The following is an 18,192-nucleotide window of genomic DNA, read 5'->3' as shown; positions in this document are numbered from 1 at the left end:
GATCAGTACACAGTTTATTCGCAGCAACAAAGCAAGCTGACTTTGTACTAAAATTAAAATAAGCTCTGAGATCCTCTTTATAACTAATTAACAATGACTTCTAACGAAAAAGTCGCAGTTTGCAAAACCAGAAAAATAAATTATATTTAATGAAGAGATTTGTCTCAAAAAAAACAATCAAAGATAACAGTTAAGAGCATGTTATTTAAAATTAAAACAGTAAGAAATTAACCGATATTTAAATCATAAAATTGTGCTCTGTTCTTACTGCAATATTGTTTTTTGAATATGACAATATTAAGATCGAATAATTGTTAAGAGTGAGAAAAACTAAATACTTTATTTTTAACTATATCTATATTTCAAAAGTGTTCTCAAGATTAAAAGAAATTTCATATTAAAAAGTAGGAGTCCACAGTACAAGACCATATTTGTAACCACCCCCTACATACTTTTGCCCAGTAGTGGGACACGGCCTGTTAATTGTTATCTAAGAAGTAGTCAAATATACACATGTTATTAATACCTCATTCCATAAAATCATATCTTGATTATAAATAGTTTGTATTGTTAAAAGAATTAGAGTAGCAAAAATAAAATTTTAGTTATGGAATGGGAGTAAATAGTTAATTTCTTATAGTAAGTTCATTTAGGCAGTCTTCTCATTAAGTTTGTAAAAATCGAGCACAAAACCCGCTCGCACCGCTAATATCGAAGGATCGTAGTCACAAAAATACAATATTTAACACATTCAGACCTACGTCATGCTCTCAAATGAGATAAAATGTTCGCATACACGTCGGCCTCAGGAGATACACACACCTCCGTCGAAAACGGTGGAAAATTTATAAAATCTATCTACCGGTCTATTTTAATACATAGCTATCAAAAATATTGTTCCGGCACGTTTTTATTCAATTCTAACGCTAGTCTCACACACATCCAGTCCTCAGCGAACACTCTCAATAAGATTTGGCTAAAATTCGTACTAAACTAGCTCGACGGCGCCAGGAAGGGGTGCGCCAGCGCCGCCGCCGCCGACAGGCGCGAGCGCGGGTCGGCGTCCAGCAGCCGCGCCAGCAGCGCGAAGGCCGCGTCCGGGAAGCCCGCCACCGTCGCCGCCGCGTCGAAGGCGTCCGCCTGCCGCAGGGCCGACATTACACTCGAGACCGACGCTTGATAGCGAAGGCAGTCGCATCGCGGCGGCGGTCCAAACGAAACTATGCGCCGGTGCACTCTGTTGACCCGCCGCGGCGACGATTCCCGACGATCGAAAATAATTCACGCCCCGAATTCGAATTTCGAAGGTTTTTCGACGACTACCACTACTGATTTCCTTACATTGGTGTTGGCTTATTGGCAGAAAAAATATAAAACTCACTGGTTTAGACTCGTCCCTACAGAGACATTGCGGCGAAGGCAGTCGGCAGTGTCGGCACGTGGGCCCCGGAGTCGGTACCGCCACACGCGCCGGGCCTCGCAGACGCTCCGCCAGCTTACGCAGGCACAGGCCACGCCACTGCGCCGAAGTCACTACGCGACGACCTGCATCAGAAACGAGTCGAGCTCAGTCGGCCTCACATGTATTGTCCGACGAGCGGAACGCATTAAAAATTTCAAATCAAATTCCACTAGCTAAAAGATTTGACGCTCTCGTCCGGTCCTTAAAGCTACCGTGTCGAAGGACTTCGGTCCGTTCGATCGCTCTCCTTAGTCTCGGCGAGATTCTAGGAGAGGGAGAGGCAGTCGAGCCTCACCTAGTGCCTCGGCCGTTCGCTGCAGCGGCTCAGTACCCAGAAGATCCGCGAGTTCTGCCAGCGCGGACACGTCGTCCCCGGCGCGGAAGAACGGATAGCGCGCCGTGAGGAGGCTGGCCAGCACCACGCCTGCCGCCCACGTGTCCACGGCCGTGCCCTGGCGCGGGCTCTTCAGCAGCACCTCGGGCGGCCGGAAGCCCTGCGTGCCGGCGCGCGGAGCCCGCGCAGCCACGCGCGTCGCGCACGCGCCGCACACGCCGCCCACGTTGGCGCACGCGCACGGGCAGCGCTCGCCCGCGTGCGCCGGCGGGGGGTTCTGAGGATGTAACACCATCGATCAGCAACGAGTAATGATTGTACAGCTTACTACACATGTTCTGTGTGTATGTAAAATACCAAAATTTAAGTGACATACCTTTGTTATGATCTGTCTCGGAATTTGCACCTTTGGTAAGACTGGTCGTTTTGGCGCAGAGGCGGAGACATTGTTGCACTTCGCACGAACGGACAAATCTAAGGCCATCCTCTTAGCGTTTGGGATCGAGTCATCCTGAAACGAAATAATTCCACTTCATCGTTGACCGAAAATTTAAGTATTATTTAAGTTAGCCTTGTTTTAATCGAGTCGAGTTAGTTCTGACATTACAGTAGGTTCAGACATTTGAATGTTACAAATTACCTCGTCCCGGGGTCGCTTGCAAGGCACTGTGGCGGAGTGCGCGGGCGGCGGCAACGCGGCGGGGGGTTCCTCGCGCGTCCAGACGCGCTGCGCTAGACCAAAGTCTACCAATAAGTACCTGCCCATCATATGGCCAAATTGGGATAATTACTATAAATATGTAGTAAAATTAAGATTGTAATAATAAAAAATATTAGACATTATAAAAGACACAAAGATTGCTTAGTGAAACCACATAAAGCATTAAGGGTTCTTAAGCCACAAAGAAATTTTTGTCATGCAGGTTTTAATATCCCAGAGCAGGAAGGCAGGAAGAAGGGGAAGTACCCCTTCCCTACTAATACCGGATACTATTCAAGTCATTGCTCACTCTTAAGAAAAGGACTTGTCATACACTCAAGGTGTAGGACCGACAAGATAACATGGAGTCACGGTTGACCTCAGTTCTGTGTCAATTTTCCTAACATGTAACTACTTTTAATTTTATTGTTCAATCTACAAGTAGCTACATAATTTTATTTAGTTTATAAAAATATAATTTTAATATTGGAAATTGTTGGAACATGTTATTGTTCCTCAAATCAAATCAAACCAAAATATACTTTATTCAAGTAGGCTTTTACAAACAATTTTGAATCTTCAATTAACAAACTATTTAAAGTAAAGCTACCACCGGTTCGGAATGTAGATTCTACCGAGAAGAACCGGCAAGAAACTCAGTAGTTACTCTTTTTCAACATCTAAAAATACAGTCATGTTAGTTAAATACAATTATATGTATGTTATGTCTCCTGCCTGGAAGTCAACAAGCATTAACTCCATGCTTTTTATCATCAATCTGTTAAACAAGTCATTTGCAGATGAGCTTTCAAATAGCTGCAGACATGCTCAAGTCATCAGATAAAAAAGGTTTCAAAACAATTTGATAAAATGAGTGAAAAATTGTTACTTACCTTTTATTTTCTCTATCATACAGAAAGTTACTGGGCTTAACATCTCTGTGAATCACACCAAATGAGTGCACATGACGCAAAGCCACCATTAGTGCCCGCATGTATTGCCGCACCTCCTCAGCATCCATATCACCAACATATTCCTAATCATTTGGAATTAAATATCCATTAAAGACACTGTCTATGAGTGGTCACAATTGTTTTAACAAAAAGATACTTACAGAAAACTTTTTATGAGGTATGTAAGGCATCACAAATACAATAGTGTCAAGATGCCGTAGACACAGTTCGACTCCTATTACATTATGTTTCCCACTGTAACCAAATAAATAAATTTACATACACACAATTTCATAAGTCAAAATATTAAAAGATATATCTAGAAAATTTTTCTTACCCCATATCTTGAAGACATCTCAGCTCGTGCTCGATCCGTGCCGGATGCGCGGTGGGCACCAAATGCTTTATTGCGAACCATGGCTTTTGTGCATCGGATAGTCCTGAGTGTTGTTTTAAAGAACCCAGATAGACAGAGCTGAAAGTTCCCTCGCCAATTTTACGATGTACGTCGAATATTGCGTCTAGCTTTGGCAGTTTATACAACAACTCATTTATTTGGAGCTCTAAAAATAATACAGACAAACGTTTACGAAATTAACCTTCAAATTTTAATGTCATGCAAAACAATCAAAATATTTAAAAGCAGTGAATACTTACTTTCTACGTCATTTTTGTAACTTAACGAAGATTCGTTTTTCTTTTTACTCGATTTATTGCTCTTATTTTTCCGAGTTTCTAAGTTGAGTAAAGAATCCTTGTAGTCCTTGTGTATTTTTAGCACTTTAGCCTCTATACCTCGTATTCTCGACATAACTCATTAACTAAAATGTCAATATAACATATCAAAAAAATAAATGATACAAAGCAAATAGCTTTATCCTTTACCACACAGTCATCTATAACTAATTTAACAAAATAAAATTAAGAACGAAAATTTAAAAGAAAACAATGTTGACGTCAGTCGTATTATTTCATTATTTCAGTGACGTTTAATAGACAAAGTAGATAAAAGTTTTGTCAGAAGAAAAGTGTCTATCCATAAACTATAAACAAATATAATTTTTGTAGTTATCTTCTGTGGTAATCAGCTGTGAATTCTAATGATTGTCAAATTGTAAATTCGTCATTTCCATTTATTTATAAAAAAATATTTTTTAAGACTAAGTGAACAGGAAAAACTTTTGTAACGGATATCAAAAACTAATTTTGAGTTTGGTAAATTATTTCAAAACACTTCTTTCATAACCAAGTTAAAAATGCTTACGAGAAAACTACAACTTAATATAGTGAACTACTGCTTAAAAACGGTTAGTAGTATCTTTAATTTATAAAAAAGGTTATGTTTATTAATTGATTGATGAATAAAATCGATTTTAAGTTTTATAACTATATTATATATTATTAACTTTACTATCCATTAAGTTTCAGTCAGGATATGTCACCAAACCACCTAAGCCAGAGATACCAACGAATGTTATAAAACAAATCTATTCAGCTAATGATCAACAAACTAATGGCATTGTTTATGATAGAAAACCATTCAAATTAGTATTGGAAGAAGGTAAGACTTACCACTGGTGCCTTTGTGGGCGCTCCAAGTCACAGCCGTTATGTGATGGCACACATAAAGATGTTTATCTCAAGATAACCCAAAGGTAAATATATTTTTTTCATAATTTGTTTGTAATTATTAATAATGGGGTATATTCAATATAATAATTAATAATTGACTCAAAAATAATTATGTAATCAGTTTTCGGCTATAAAATTAAAATTGTAAGATATTTCAAAAAAATTATAAAAACTAGTTTTCATTGAAAGTAAAAGTTTGTGTTTAATACTTTTATGTAATATGTACCTTACCTAATACAGCTGATAATAATAGAATGGACTGCAGAATTGACTTTAGTAATTGTTGATTTAACTTATAACTTAATTATGTTCACTACATGGGTATTTTGTTTTAGTATTAAGTTTTGTTATAGTATTACATTTTTATATAAACATACATACTTATAATTTTAGTAGATTTGTTTATTAAATTACTCTAGTAAATAGTATTCATTTGAAATGACTTTTTGTAATTCTCGTTTATTTCTTTTAGACCAATTAAATTTCAAGTTGCAAAAACGAAAGAATATTGGCTGTGCAATTGCAAACAGACTAAAAATAGACCATTTTGTGATGGGACACATAAACAGAAGGAAATTCAAGAGGCAACATCTATCAGATTGTAGATAGTCCATTAAAATAAAATATAATTATATTTAGTTCTAATAGTCATGTAGATTTTCAATAAACCGTATAGGTTTATTTAAACTAATATTTTTTTTTATTTGCACCTTAACCCTAAATCAATAACATTTCATTGTTAACTAGATTACAAAATGATAGTTACTGTTATTTAATTTAAAACATTAATTGTTTGTTTTTTTTTAATATAAAAAAAAAATTAAATGCATACTTTTTTATGTTAACTGAAATATAATCCAACATATTTATTTACATAAGAATATTAACATTAAGGTCTTAAGTATATACAAATAAAATTAAAAAAAAACTGACAAATTAAGTCAAATTCAATTCTTAGTTTAAAGGCTTTTAGTTGTGCCACAGGGCACAGATTATTTCGCCAATGTCACGTAGGATGGAGAAGACACGAATGACAAATTAAGTTATCTGTGACTTTGCAATGACGTAAGTGTTTTTTGACAGTTTGACACCATCTTGAGACTTGATCATGACATGGCAAGACACTTCGGTTTCGAAAATAGGATTAGGATCACGTCACTCGCATAGATAATACACTTATACTATCTAGCTGGTCACTCGTGTTTACAGAGTTGTACATTTAACACTTCTTTTGCAAGTGGTCAGTGGGTATAGACTGTGGTCTTGTCGTACTTGAAACTTATTTTAATACCATGTGCGAAGAAGTCAAATTATTTACTAGGGAGGAACTCAAAAGCCGCAACTCTCGTGAAGACGCGATACTTATCATCCATAATGGTGTATATGATGTTACAAAGTTTCTAGATGAGGTATGTACCTATTACTACACGTGTCGTTCAAATAAAAAATGACTGCTCTACACATATCAAAATCTAACATAGTCGCGAAATATAAATATATATTTTATTATCACAAATTTTAAAAGTTTCCTAAACGATCAAATACTGATAATTTTCTTATATGAAATAACTATTGTACACAAGTTGATATGTGACTTAAAATTAAAATACCTAGCATCTATCTACCTACTAGACCTTTGATGGGAGGATTCTTAAACAAAAATTTGTAATTTTTTTTTTAAATGAAACATATATTGCTGTGCATACACAGGTTTAAGGAGATGTGAATATTTGAACTATGTGAATTTTTTTGTGATCTTTTATAAAAAAATAAAATACTTCATTCAATATGTTCATAAGTAAGAATGTTAGTCATGAAAAAGGGATAAGGCTACCCTTAGTTATCTTATTTTGAATTTACTTTGTTTCTGATATGTATAATAAAAAGTTAAAACAATAAAATATTTGATAATGGTACATGACTATATGAAATGTATTGTGTGTTTCAACTCTTGTAGTAAACATGCTACCCTAACTTTCTGGGCAAAAAGATAAACAGAATCTCTACAGACAATTCTGTCTTCCGTTGGTCATACTCTCATACTGAATTGCTCAGTAGTTTGCACATGATTGATGCACATCTATATGTTTCATCATAAGATCAACATATAGATGTTGGAACTTATGTCAGAAAACTGTAATAATTATACATTTCATATGGCACCTAAAATGTGCAAAATACAAATGCAAAAATAATTTCCTAGACATAAACTGGTTTGTTTTTCTGGAACTGTATAAAATACTGATGCAAATAAAAAAAATAAAAAAAACATTTTAAACAAACTACATGATCAATTTACGTCTAGTTTGATATAAAATAGTTTCATAGTTAAAATACCTATACTGTCCTTTTTATCCAAAATTTATATGCAGGTTTGCTACCATAAAATAAACATAGATCAACTAATTTTGTACCATAGGGATAATTTAAAAATTGAAGGTTAAATTACCTGAACCTGTGGCTTTCACATCAATGGCCTGTAGTATGTTGAGCTATTGGGGTTTTATTACACAGATAATATGCATACTGGCTTAGACTAATTTGATCATAAATAAAAATACATTGAAGTTTAATTTTGTACTGATGTCTCTGTTAAGGTAGGAATTGCTTAAACAATTACAACAATATTTCAATACAATACAATTCTCAAACTGGGAATGTAACTTTTAATTCTTGCGTCTATTATTCTTCTCCAAGTTAAATTAAATCTATACCATAACAATTCAATGCAATCTTCTTTGTCTTCTCTATAGCATGTAACAGAGGCGAAATAATCTGCCCTGATGTACAACTAAAAACCATCAAAAAATATACTCAAGAAAACCAAATTGATAACCGTGAAAACAGCATAATAACTGAATTCACTTTTTTTTTCTTTAATACTAGTTACGTTACTGGCTTCAAATTCTAACCACATTATTTTTTACAACCAACTATACGGAATGCGCGCGGAATGCGTCGTTCCGGCCCCGTTTATTAAAATCATATGATGTGGGTATATGTAATAGCTTGCTCGCAGTACCATCATCAAAAGAAGCTAACCTATTATTTAAAATATGTGAATAGAAGTTTTTAATAATTCCTTATATAAAAAGAAAAGAATAGATTATTGATGTATAATATTATTATATTAAGGAAGTCATATTAAGTTTATTAGATTCTAAGTTGGTTTGATTTTTATAATTGTGTTTTGATACTGTGTTTTGCTTGTACGGGGGTGACATAGTCAATCTGATGACTAAACTCCCAGGTATAATAAAAGATTAAAAAAAAAAAAAAAACCAACTATACATTTCTGGGGGTATTTCGAAAAATCTTGAAAGTTGATGTAACTTATTTCAAACATCAATTATTAGATTGAGACAGGCAATTAGGCAACTTTTGGTAACTGTTTACAATTCGTGTGGGAAAAAGACCTCCATGTACATTTTATTCAAGTAGCTATTAACCGAACAAAACACAATTTTGATTACAAATTCCTTAATATTATGTTTATAATCATGACATCATAGAAAATGTATATTTCGCTTACCCAATAAAAAAACTCCTCCAAGATGACATTGGTCTATATGGTGATGTGGTTAGTTTTAAGTTAGACAACTAACTGATATTGATACCGCTCGTCTAGTATATTTTGGTTATTTTCACAGTATTATGTCATATGGCATATTACTTTGGGGTAACGCTGCAGATATTGAACCTGTTTTTCTTTTACAAAAGAGAGCAATCCGGTCTATTTATAATCTTTGAGGTAGACTCTCTTCGAGATGCTTTTAACAAAGTAAGAATACTTACTGTTGCATCACAATATATTTACAACAATATTATGTATATACATAGTAGCATTGATCATTTTGATAAAATCAGTGATAATCATTGTATGTGCACAAGAAGTAATGATAAGCTTAAAACACCAAGTTCCCGACTCCGCAAAGTCAATAAATAATTCTTGGGGCAAGGTATCCGCTCCTATAATAAAATTCCGAGGACATTTTTAACTTCGCCGTTTCATAGATTCAAGTCAATTGTAAAAAATACATTGGTAAAAAAGGCATATTATTTGATACAAGATTATATTGATGATAAAAAAGCGTGAAGTTAATGCTGATTGACTTCCAGGCAGGAAAAATAACATACGTATATAAAATTTGTTTTGATTTGATTTGATTTGGTTTGTCGGTAAGAAAAAAATATCTCTTATAGGTAAGCTAGATAACCTGAAACTAACATTTATGCGTTTAATAAACGGGATTTATACATTAAATTAACAGATCATTTGAAAATAGTTATGTTTCTAATCCATTTTAACTAAACCGAGTTATTAGCTATACCTACAGTCAAATAGCAGAACTATCTAAATTTCCTACATTTTGTAGGTCCTTTATACTCAAAGCTAATAATTATCTCCACCTCTACTCTCCATAAGCGCTAGTCTTAAAGATTAATCAGTCGCCGAGCTTATTACGTTTTTTTATTCGAAAGGCATATATTAAAATAGTTAAATATTATATAATATTAAAAAACTGCAGTTTAATTGATAAATATGAATAAAAAAAAAGATTTAACCGAATTTGTTGTAACTCTTTATTGATTAAGACTTATTCATGTCTGTCATGTGTTCTTATGCCATAATGAATAATTAAATAAGTTTAATTAGGGCACCGACCCTTGTAACTTACTTAAACTTTAAACAATCTTTACTATTTCCATAAAAAACAACACCTCGGTCTGCAAGTTTAATTTGGCAATGTTTTGCTTATTTTTTTATATATTTAAACATTGCCGTAGAACTTGATAAGTACTTACAATACTAAATGTAATGTGACGTCAACCATGGGGACTTCTGAATGTAGTGTATCTTGTTAGTTCAAGACCTTAAGTAACGAAATTTATATTACAATGTGGTCGACGGTAGAATAATGAATGAATATGTGGTGCCAACTAGAAACCAATATTTTACCATAAAATTAACTGCAGACAATGGTAATTCTATAAAGTGTAAAGATAAATATAACGTAGAAATGAAATTTTGTAAACACATCATAGGAACCGAATGTTTAATAACTGTGCTCATGGTTTCTAGTTTAATACTTTTAGTGATTTTCCGAATAAGGCTGCGGCAATGAAGCGTGCCAGGAGTATTATTTAAATGTGGAATGAGGCTTTGCATTTATATCTCGGGCAGGAATGTTATTGGAAAATTCCAGCGCGCTCGATCCTCTCAAACGACCTCATTATTGTCATATTTTATTATCTGTTCCCCCTGCTCGGAATACCGAGTGTGTGAGTGTTGAATACGCAATTCATATCAAGCTTTATACGTCTATACGATGCATTTTATGAAGTGCCGAGTGAAGTGGTGTCCGTTTATTGTCATTTCTTTTGCTTTCGTGCTTCACATGCTTATCGCAAGTTGGAAATCAAAATCAATGGAACGGAAATAAGACGTATTCGCCGCTGACATTTATATATAACTAGAACTCTTGAAGTTTTTCAAAACAATAATGATTGTATGTTATTTTACTATATTACAATAAAACAAAAATTTGCATTTGGAAGTCTATCAGGCGAAGTCGTATAATATAATTGAAACCTCGCCCAATGGATATTATTTTTGTACCCGAATTTATATGTATTTTAATAATCATTCTCAAGAATGACTAGCCAACTGCGCAGTAAATAATATTAAGTCGACAAGTGTGTCGCAAACACTCTCTAAGCATTTACTCTTACAATTCGATGAAAAATCCGACACGAAAAGAGTTCACGCGTGGGACTGACGGCTTTCGTGCTTTTTATTACCCCGACTAACTTCGTTGCCTCGGTGGCGCCGCAACGATTTTAACATTGCTAATGTCCGTCACCGACAGGTGCCGCACTTGCCCCCGATAAATAAAAAAATCACGATAGAAATTTTGTGGTATCGGTTGTCTTAATATGGGATAGACATATTCAAGACTGCGACAGCAAGCAAGTTTGATCCTCAAGTTGAACGCTCAATGAGAATCAAACTTGCTATCCTAGTCTTAAATAAAAACATTCGCTTGAGCACAACTGTCTGTTGTATATAGAATAAATAAAAATGCAACGATCACAGACTTGTTTACAGATTTATTAAATTAAGGTTTTTTTACCAGCATCCCGGGGGAGAAGAGGTGCTCCTGGAGCTGGCGGGCCAAGACGCGACGGAGCCCTTCGAAGACGTCAGCCATAGTTCGGACGCCAGGTAAAAGTTCCAATAAAGTTAAATAAATGTCGTTTATTCGTGGCGTATACTTATACTCTTATATATTTGTTCGTACGTATTTGCGCGTACGAACAAAACGCGCTCGCTCGCCATGTTTCGCTTTAAATAAATATTTGACCTTACCAAGCATTCATATATATTTGCACACTTTCAATTTTTACGAAGAATATTATATTCAGGTCTTAGTTCAGCGTGACCACGCCAACGCAACATGCAACGTTCTCGAAACGTCAGCGTTTTGTAAATATTTTAATAGATTTGAAAATTCGATTATAATAAATAAATGTCTATATTACCTACTCGACAATGTGTGTGGCTACACGAGGGTACCCCACACGAGTATCAACCTTCACCACTACGACTTTATACAATTACAAATCGATATATGTGTGATTTTATTGTCACCCAGATCTTTGATGAAGAAATACAAAATCGGTGAGTTGGTGGAAGCGGACCGCACGCAGACGAAGGCGGCCTTCTCCCCGCAGTGGAACAACGACCAGCAGCAGGAGCAGGGCAAGTGCGTAGTCGCCTAGAACTCCACCAGACACTCGCCCATCACATACCACTCCCACTCGCTCTGTACCAAGAGACCGTTCATTTCACAGTTCACCGTACATTTAGACCGTTTTGATAGTTCGACGCCAACTGCCTCATAATTATAGGACCAAATGTAGACTAGACTGTAGTAGAGAGCTAATTCGTGTACGCTGCACTCGTTACATGAGAGCTGTTACCATTTCTTAAATGTAGATTATTTAGTTGATGAGCAGCCATGTAAGGCGAATGCTAATTATCATTTGTAAAATGCGAGTCGGTTAGAAATATTTATTTCATCGACAAGTGGACACCATCGATGAGCATTTCTTTCGTCGTATCGTTATTCGTTAGAGTTCATGTTTTGCGTTCATTTCACCATTTACTGGCTGCAAAAAGTTACATATTCGATTATATATATTTTATAATTAAGATGTAATTCATAAAATAATAGAATTCAAACAGTAATAATTCGTAGCAAACGAGTAAGTCGTTCGAACAAATTGATATATTTACTCGTTTCGTCTGAGGTCAAGTGTAAGATAACATTGATACAATGACCATGTTCCCGTTGAATATCTTTAAATACATTATCAATAGTATTCATCAAAATGTGTGTATCACGACTTACGTATGTGCTAACTTTGAACGGCGCGAGATGAAGATTCTGTACAAAATAGCCGTCAAGATACCTTGTACCTACATGTTTTAAACTCGCCACGGCATTCATCATTTTATCCACAAAATCGAGAAAAATTTAAATATACGTAGTCAAACAATCATAATTACTTTTAAGTAGAACTTAATTTTTAATATTTTATTATAATATTGTCTGGAAACGAGCACGTCACGGTTTTTTATGCAAAAATGATTTTACATATAATCATCATTCAAGTTATTGTTAATGGTTAGTCGAGTGTATTTTATATGGCAATGATTTTAACTTATTTTGTATAAAATTTCGAAACTTATTCAAAATGAATACCAAAGAGAATAAACTTCAGCGATGTGACACCCTTTCGTTCACATTTGTACAAATTGTTTTAAGATGTGTAGAGACAAAATATATTTATTAGTGTCGTAGGATCCTGGGATATAAATGAATATTACTTATCGTAATTTCAACAGAAATGGTTAATAAACCTTCTTGCGTCCGCGTCTCCTTTCTGTCAGTGACCGCGTGGATACATTAGGGCCCTGCTCATTTGTGGGATGTGGGATGTCATTCATATCTCGGGATATTTTTTATGTTATAGCCCTTAGTGAATCATTGTTATCGACACCGATGTTATTATCATTCCGATGAGTTTCCACCACCGGGTACCGGCACATGGATCTGCGTAATGCTAGAGACATGCTCCCTGTGTACTCAGCTGATACCAAATATATTAAACGAAATGTGATATCGAGATCTGTTCCTTTCGCTTGCGTAGCGTGTGATGTAGCGGAGGGATACTTAGTTACCTTGTACTGTCTTTCTATATTTTTTATTTTTTATTTACACCAAATATTGTATTTTGTATTGTATGTTTAGTCAAATGCAAGTTTAACGGGCGTGCTAATGGAAATGATCTCTATTTTAATAAATTGTAGAAATGTTGCTTTTACAACAATAATTGCTTCGTAGTGTTCGTAGACTGGGAGTAGTCGATATCGACGCTGTAGTTGAAAATAATAAACAATAACAAAGCTATATAATATTTGTACGTTATTATATTTAGCCGGAGCGGTATAGTCGTATCTACTCAACGTTCTGTTGTTGATTTGTATACATGCATGTAGAGGAGACGGCGCTAATTGGAATACTAATTGTAATCTTTTTGAAATAAAGCAAGTTATAAAAAAATATTTTATTTATTTAAATCACAATCGACACAACCGCACCCTTTATCTCTCTCTACGCGGACCCATGTGCTTGTTATTGCCTTTTGCATTCCTATTGCCTTTGAAAACGTCCACGTGTATTTGATTATTATTTATTATTTTATAACACGATTGTAATAAAAAAATAAAGTATTTTTAGTGAGTTCGTACATAGATACTACACAAAGCATCTGATATATATAATATAGTCTAAACGCCTCTAAAGATCTATGATTGCCGGATGTAATATCAGACATCTAAATCGAGCAATGTGTTCATTCAAAAGACGTTCAAGGCACTCCACCGTCGAATTAATGTACACGTTTTCCTTGTTCCAAAAGTGTCTTAAGTATTTGATGTATTCAACTAAACTCTTGCAAGAACTTTTAATTCGTCGTTATACAAGTTATATGAGACGAGACAAGAAATTCAGTGGTCACACATGTTCAAAACGATCAAGACTTTTATTAAAATATAAATTGCTTTTTTTTGTTGGGTTGAGTTGTCACGTCATGCATAACTTTAATTTTTATTTAGTGTTACGCTACATTTAAATACTCATAATTTGAGATAAAATAAATTTATGCGTTAGGTATATAATGTAGCAGAAAAAAAATTATAGATACGCAAAAAAGTGAAAATACCTTCAACGTTGAAATCAATACGATATATTTCTATTAAGTTCCAATACGTATTAAATTGTAGTGAGCTTCCCCTGAATATCATGTAACACTTCTGCGATTCTAACCTTGTTACACTCCCTAAGTGGATTCACCCACGTAAGTTTAATGTATATTATTTCTTGTCTTCCTCTTTTTTTTCAATTAAGATACTAACTAACGCAGAACCGGCAAAAATAGATTCATATTGCCTTAATTATACTTAAATGCCGATTTCCCATACGTAAATATCTATATATTCATATTCATCAGTAATCTAATCTATAACCAGTTAGCATTTTAACGCCTTCGTGTATGCCATTTTCATTTAAATAATTTTGTTCATTTATTTAAAATATATTTCGCTTTCAAAATTTATAAAATAAAGGTAATATTAATGCCGTAATATATATTATTATCTCTGCAAGTTGGCTAAGCGACGCAATAATTATTTATCACATTATTATTTATTATGTGTATGTGTGAACAATTTTTTTTTAAAAAAAGATGCTCAGGTGAAATTGCCTGCATCCATGTCATATTTATTTAAAACTTAAAACCTAGTACCTAAAGTACCCTACACGCACATTTTTTTAAATTTTGTTTTTTTGCTTGTATCCAAACAAAAGCTTTTGCTTAGGCTCTACTCACGAGAAGAGCAGCAACAAATTGAATTGTATTATAATGTGCATTTATACTTGACGGTATTATTTTATTATTATTTTTGTTTGCATTGGTGACAGTTCCTGGAGCTCGTGGATGGTGCCGCTGCTGCTCGGCGTGGCGGCGACGTTGCTGTACCGATACATGTTCTTGTAGTCTCGGTAATAAAGGCTATAATAATATGTGTACAAACATACTATACAGGAAATTCATATATTCGAATGCATAAGGGCATTCGAATCAGAAGAGTTTTCTACAACGGATATAGATATATTGCCGACGGCCACGTTTGATTATGCCCATTACAGTCGTACAGCTTGAAACATTTGTGCCTTAATTTATTTTTTTTGTAATCAATTTATGTTGGACTTTATTGAATCCGTGTTTTTATCTAATGATTGCAGACAGCTATTGTTTCTTTAAAAACGTTTTTTGTATAAGACAAAAGTGGAGTCTCCATGCCAATTATTTTGAATTAAGAATATGGATTCGAGTTCATATTTCTAATTATTTATATTTAAAACAAGTATTCTAATATTAAAAATTACTTATATTGACAATTTATTGTAAATATCTTTATAGCATGATCTGAAATGAGCACCTAATCTATTTTGCTTGATTGCAATACCGGAAGTTTATTCAGCCGAATAGTTTCTAAAAAAAGATTCTCAATGAGTATTAAATGTATACCTACATTGTACAAAACTGCATTTATTACATCTATATGAAGTCCTAATACTATTTAGTCCTGTTGTTGTTACTCAACAAGATTTAGAAATTTACATTATACAGAATATATTTACGTACCTATTTGACATCGTCGGAAAAAATATTTTATCTCTTGACTTAAAAACTCCATAATTAATTGTGGATAAAATTATGTAATTTTTAATTATTACTTGTCTTATCTGTTGCTGGGACTTGGTTTATAAAATAGTTTAATAGTAAGTTTTTTTTTGTGTGTTTATATTTTCACATGAGGTGCTGAGTATTATATGGCGTGTTAATGTCAATTATTATGAATGGTGTTTAGATAAAGATTTTTTACTTGCATAGTGTTGTTATTTTTTATTTTAAAATGTATTATCAATATTAAAATACAATTAAACCTAAATGTGTGAGTTTTAAAGATTAAAATCCTGAAGTCACTTCAACTATATGAATGTACAAAGGTTTACAAACAATTTAAGGGATAGATTCTTAAAACATTATTATTTTTCGTTTATCAGACAATTAGTACTCAAAACATAATAGTTAATACATTATTTTGTAGATATTAAAACTTTGTTCCATGAAATTTACGTGCGTAATTAAAAAAATATAAAAGGTTACAGCAGATAAACTATAATTTATAGTAAAGTAGATAATCAATTTTAATGAAACCAAATAAGTTACTTGTCTATGGTTCAGTCTGCTTTACTTTGCAAGTGAGGCTATTTTGACATAATTTAGCTTACAATTTTAATGACGTAAGAGGTCTCTCAATGTAAATTTTTCAAACATTTAGTTTGATGACATTGATGTTTTGAATGATTTTTATACGTAAATAAAAGATCATGTATAATTATATAACATGCAATTGTTTTATTTCTTTCCTTAAACAGTAATAAAGCTTCTTTCTTAAATGGCTCTTAGCCCATAGGTTGTATCACATTAACATAAATTACAACTAAAACACAAATATAGTACTTTATAACTTTAACTGTAACATGAAACACAAATTTCTGCACCCTCAGACCTGAAAATGAATAATATTTTATTAAAATATTAAATTCAATATATATATGTCATGATAATTATTTGTCAGCATTCAGTTGTTGTGTAATAATTATTTACATTGTTAATGTTATCAGTGTCTCAATGAGTTCTTGAAGTAAGCTGACAAGTTTGTGGATGAAATTTTCAATCATACCCAATTAGTGAACACTTAGAACAGTAGGTTTGTTGGCAGATGCTACACTGGTGCTGGCACACAGCACATAAGGACATTTCACAGTAAGCACAGTTGTCTGCCTCAAGCCTGTTACATGCACAATACTGCACTCCAATATTTTTCTCTGGAATCTAGAAAATAAATAATAGCATGAGTTATTTAAAAGTTCATTATTTAAATTAAAGCTAAACTTTTTTGATTTATATATCAAAAATGTAAGGAATCTTATATGGAAGAAACATGCACAAATAAATATTATAAAAAAAAATTAAAAATTCCAAAAAACATTGGACTTCATTAGTAGTTTTAGTATTGTTTAGGTTTCACATTAAATAGTTTATAGAAAGTACAGAATTGCTTTTATTAAAATTATCTATATAATGGCAAGCACTCTCAACTCAATTCTATGAACTAACAAAAGTATATTAATATAAATAGTTGCCAAAATGAGGCAAAAATAATTTACTAAATTTTCAACCATAAAGCACTCTGATGTTTCGCATAATGAGTAGTGCACAAGTTACCAAGTTCCCAGAATGTAATAAGCTGCCATCTTTGCCAATAATAAGTTGTTTCATTCCATCCTTTCTCTCAACAAGTGCTGTGTCACAACTCTGTATAATATCATTTTGTATATTCTTCGCTCCACGGAACAGTAGTTGTAATGTTTTTTCTGTAATTAAAACAAATTCTCATTTATGACATGGTATATGAGTTTGTTTTACAGCATAATAAGGTATTTACAAATAATAATTTACCGTATACTTTTTGTAATCTGTCCTCGTTGTTATTAAATTGCTTAAGACCTACGTGCATTTTACGTTGTTGAATAAAATCTTCAGTGTACGGATTGGATCTTTTGGCCATAGTTTACTCACAAAACTGAATTTCAATGAAAATTATTGTTAGAATATTTAAATGTGTGGGTAAAACTAAAATATTTTTTTACCACGCTGTAAATTTTTAGAAACCAAAGTCTTTCATTTAAGATTATTATAAATATATTATAAACATTAAACAATAACTTTATTAATGTGTCATGTCACACCTTGACAGTTAATTCATATTGACATTGAAATCGCATCTGAATAAAAAAATAAAATAAAAGCAAGTAGTTAATATGCAAATGTAAACAAACATTATTATTAATATTACGTTTACGTGCAAATAATACATTCAAGACATCTAATGTAAATAATAACTTTTATT

At 33.3% G+C, this 18,192-nt stretch overlaps 4 protein-coding genes across 4 annotated transcripts; 2 read left to right on the top strand and 2 right to left on the bottom strand.

The window, feature by feature from the left end:
* Positions 1-969: 969 nt before the first annotated feature.
* Positions 970-4,459, bottom strand: LOC113404454 (cell division cycle 7-related protein kinase-like). Its single transcript, XM_026645346.2, has 9 exons — positions 4,107-4,459; positions 3,787-4,012; positions 3,611-3,704; positions 3,390-3,532; positions 2,437-2,554; positions 2,173-2,307; positions 1,758-2,073; positions 1,382-1,545; positions 970-1,140 (listed from the first exon to the last, which is right to left on the bottom strand). Exons 1-9 carry the CDS (start codon positions 4,258-4,260, stop codon positions 994-996), a joined length of 1,497 nt encoding a protein of 498 aa, XP_026501131.2. The 5' UTR covers positions 4,261-4,459; the 3' UTR covers positions 970-993.
* A 67-nt stretch (positions 4,460-4,526) lies between these two features.
* Positions 4,527-5,732, top strand: LOC113404457 (CDGSH iron-sulfur domain-containing protein 3, mitochondrial). The gene is made up of 3 exons (XM_026645351.2): positions 4,527-4,756; positions 4,872-5,104; positions 5,554-5,732. The coding sequence occupies exons 1-3, from the start codon at positions 4,706-4,708 to the stop codon at positions 5,684-5,686; spliced, it is 417 nt and encodes a 138-aa protein (XP_026501136.1). The 5' UTR covers positions 4,527-4,705; the 3' UTR covers positions 5,687-5,732.
* Positions 5,733-6,274: 542 nt separating this feature from the next.
* LOC113404458 (cytochrome b5-like) lies at positions 6,275-16,103 on the top strand. Its single transcript, XM_026645352.2, has 4 exons — positions 6,275-6,490; positions 11,219-11,307; positions 11,738-11,848; positions 15,131-16,103. The coding sequence occupies exons 1-4, from the start codon at positions 6,374-6,376 to the stop codon at positions 15,204-15,206; spliced, it is 393 nt and encodes a 130-aa protein (XP_026501137.1). The 5' UTR covers positions 6,275-6,373; the 3' UTR covers positions 15,207-16,103.
* A 491-nt stretch (positions 16,104-16,594) lies between these two features.
* LOC113404456 (apoptosis regulatory protein Siva-like) lies at positions 16,595-17,976 on the bottom strand. The gene is made up of 4 exons (XM_026645350.2): positions 17,742-17,976; positions 17,508-17,656; positions 16,963-17,114; positions 16,595-16,788 (listed from the first exon to the last, which is right to left on the bottom strand). Exons 1-4 carry the CDS (start codon positions 17,848-17,850, stop codon positions 16,749-16,751), a joined length of 450 nt encoding a protein of 149 aa, XP_026501135.2. The 5' UTR covers positions 17,851-17,976; the 3' UTR covers positions 16,595-16,748.
* Positions 17,977-18,192: the final 216 nt, after the last annotated feature.

The sequence above is a fragment of the Vanessa tameamea genome, chromosome 5, assembly GCF_037043105.1.
Source record: "Vanessa tameamea isolate UH-Manoa-2023 chromosome 5, ilVanTame1 primary haplotype, whole genome shotgun sequence".
NCBI classification, from domain to species: Eukaryota; Metazoa; Arthropoda; class Insecta; order Lepidoptera; family Nymphalidae; genus Vanessa; species Vanessa tameamea.
Note: the sequence above shows the minus strand (reverse complement) of the source record. Positions and strands in the feature narration are given on the sequence as shown.

Bases quoted from the DNA above. Each gene is read 5' to 3' on its own strand.
- LOC113404454 (XM_026645346.2), bottom strand. From the start codon at position 4,260: ATGTCGAGAATACGAGGTATAGAGGCTAAAGTGCTAAAAATACACAAG. The intron at 2,308-2,436 runs GTAATTTGTAAC...ATTTCGTTTCAG, and splicing joins GCAAGCGACCCCGGGACGAG to GATGACTCGATCCCAAACGC. The intron at 2,074-2,172 runs GTATGTCACTTA...TTACATCCTCAG, and splicing joins CGAGACAGATCATAACAAAG to AACCCCCCGCCGGCGCACGC.
- LOC113404457 (XM_026645351.2), top strand. From the start codon at position 4,706: ATGCTTACGAGAAAACTACAACTTAATATAGTGAACTACTGCTTAAAA. The intron at 4,757-4,871 runs GTTAGTAGTATC...CTATCCATTAAG, and splicing joins TGAACTACTGCTTAAAAACG to TTTCAGTCAGGATATGTCAC. The intron at 5,105-5,553 runs GTAAATATATTT...TATTTCTTTTAG, and splicing joins TATCTCAAGATAACCCAAAG to ACCAATTAAATTTCAAGTTG.
- LOC113404458 (XM_026645352.2), top strand. From the start codon at position 6,374: ATGTGCGAAGAAGTCAAATTATTTACTAGGGAGGAACTCAAAAGCCGC. The intron at 11,308-11,737 runs GTAAAAGTTCCA...ATTGTCACCCAG, and splicing joins AGCCATAGTTCGGACGCCAG to ATCTTTGATGAAGAAATACA. The intron at 11,849-15,130 runs GTGCGTAGTCGC...CATTGGTGACAG, and splicing joins CAGCAGCAGGAGCAGGGCAA to TTCCTGGAGCTCGTGGATGG.
- LOC113404456 (XM_026645350.2), bottom strand. From the start codon at position 17,850: ATGGCCAAAAGATCCAATCCGTACACTGAAGATTTTATTCAACAACGT. The intron at 17,657-17,741 runs GTAAATTATTAT...TTTTAATTACAG, and splicing joins CAGATTACAAAAAGTATACG to AAAAAACATTACAACTACTG. The intron at 16,789-16,962 runs GTATGATTGAAA...ATTCATTTTCAG, and splicing joins TCTAAGTGTTCACTAATTGG to GTCTGAGGGTGCAGAAATTT.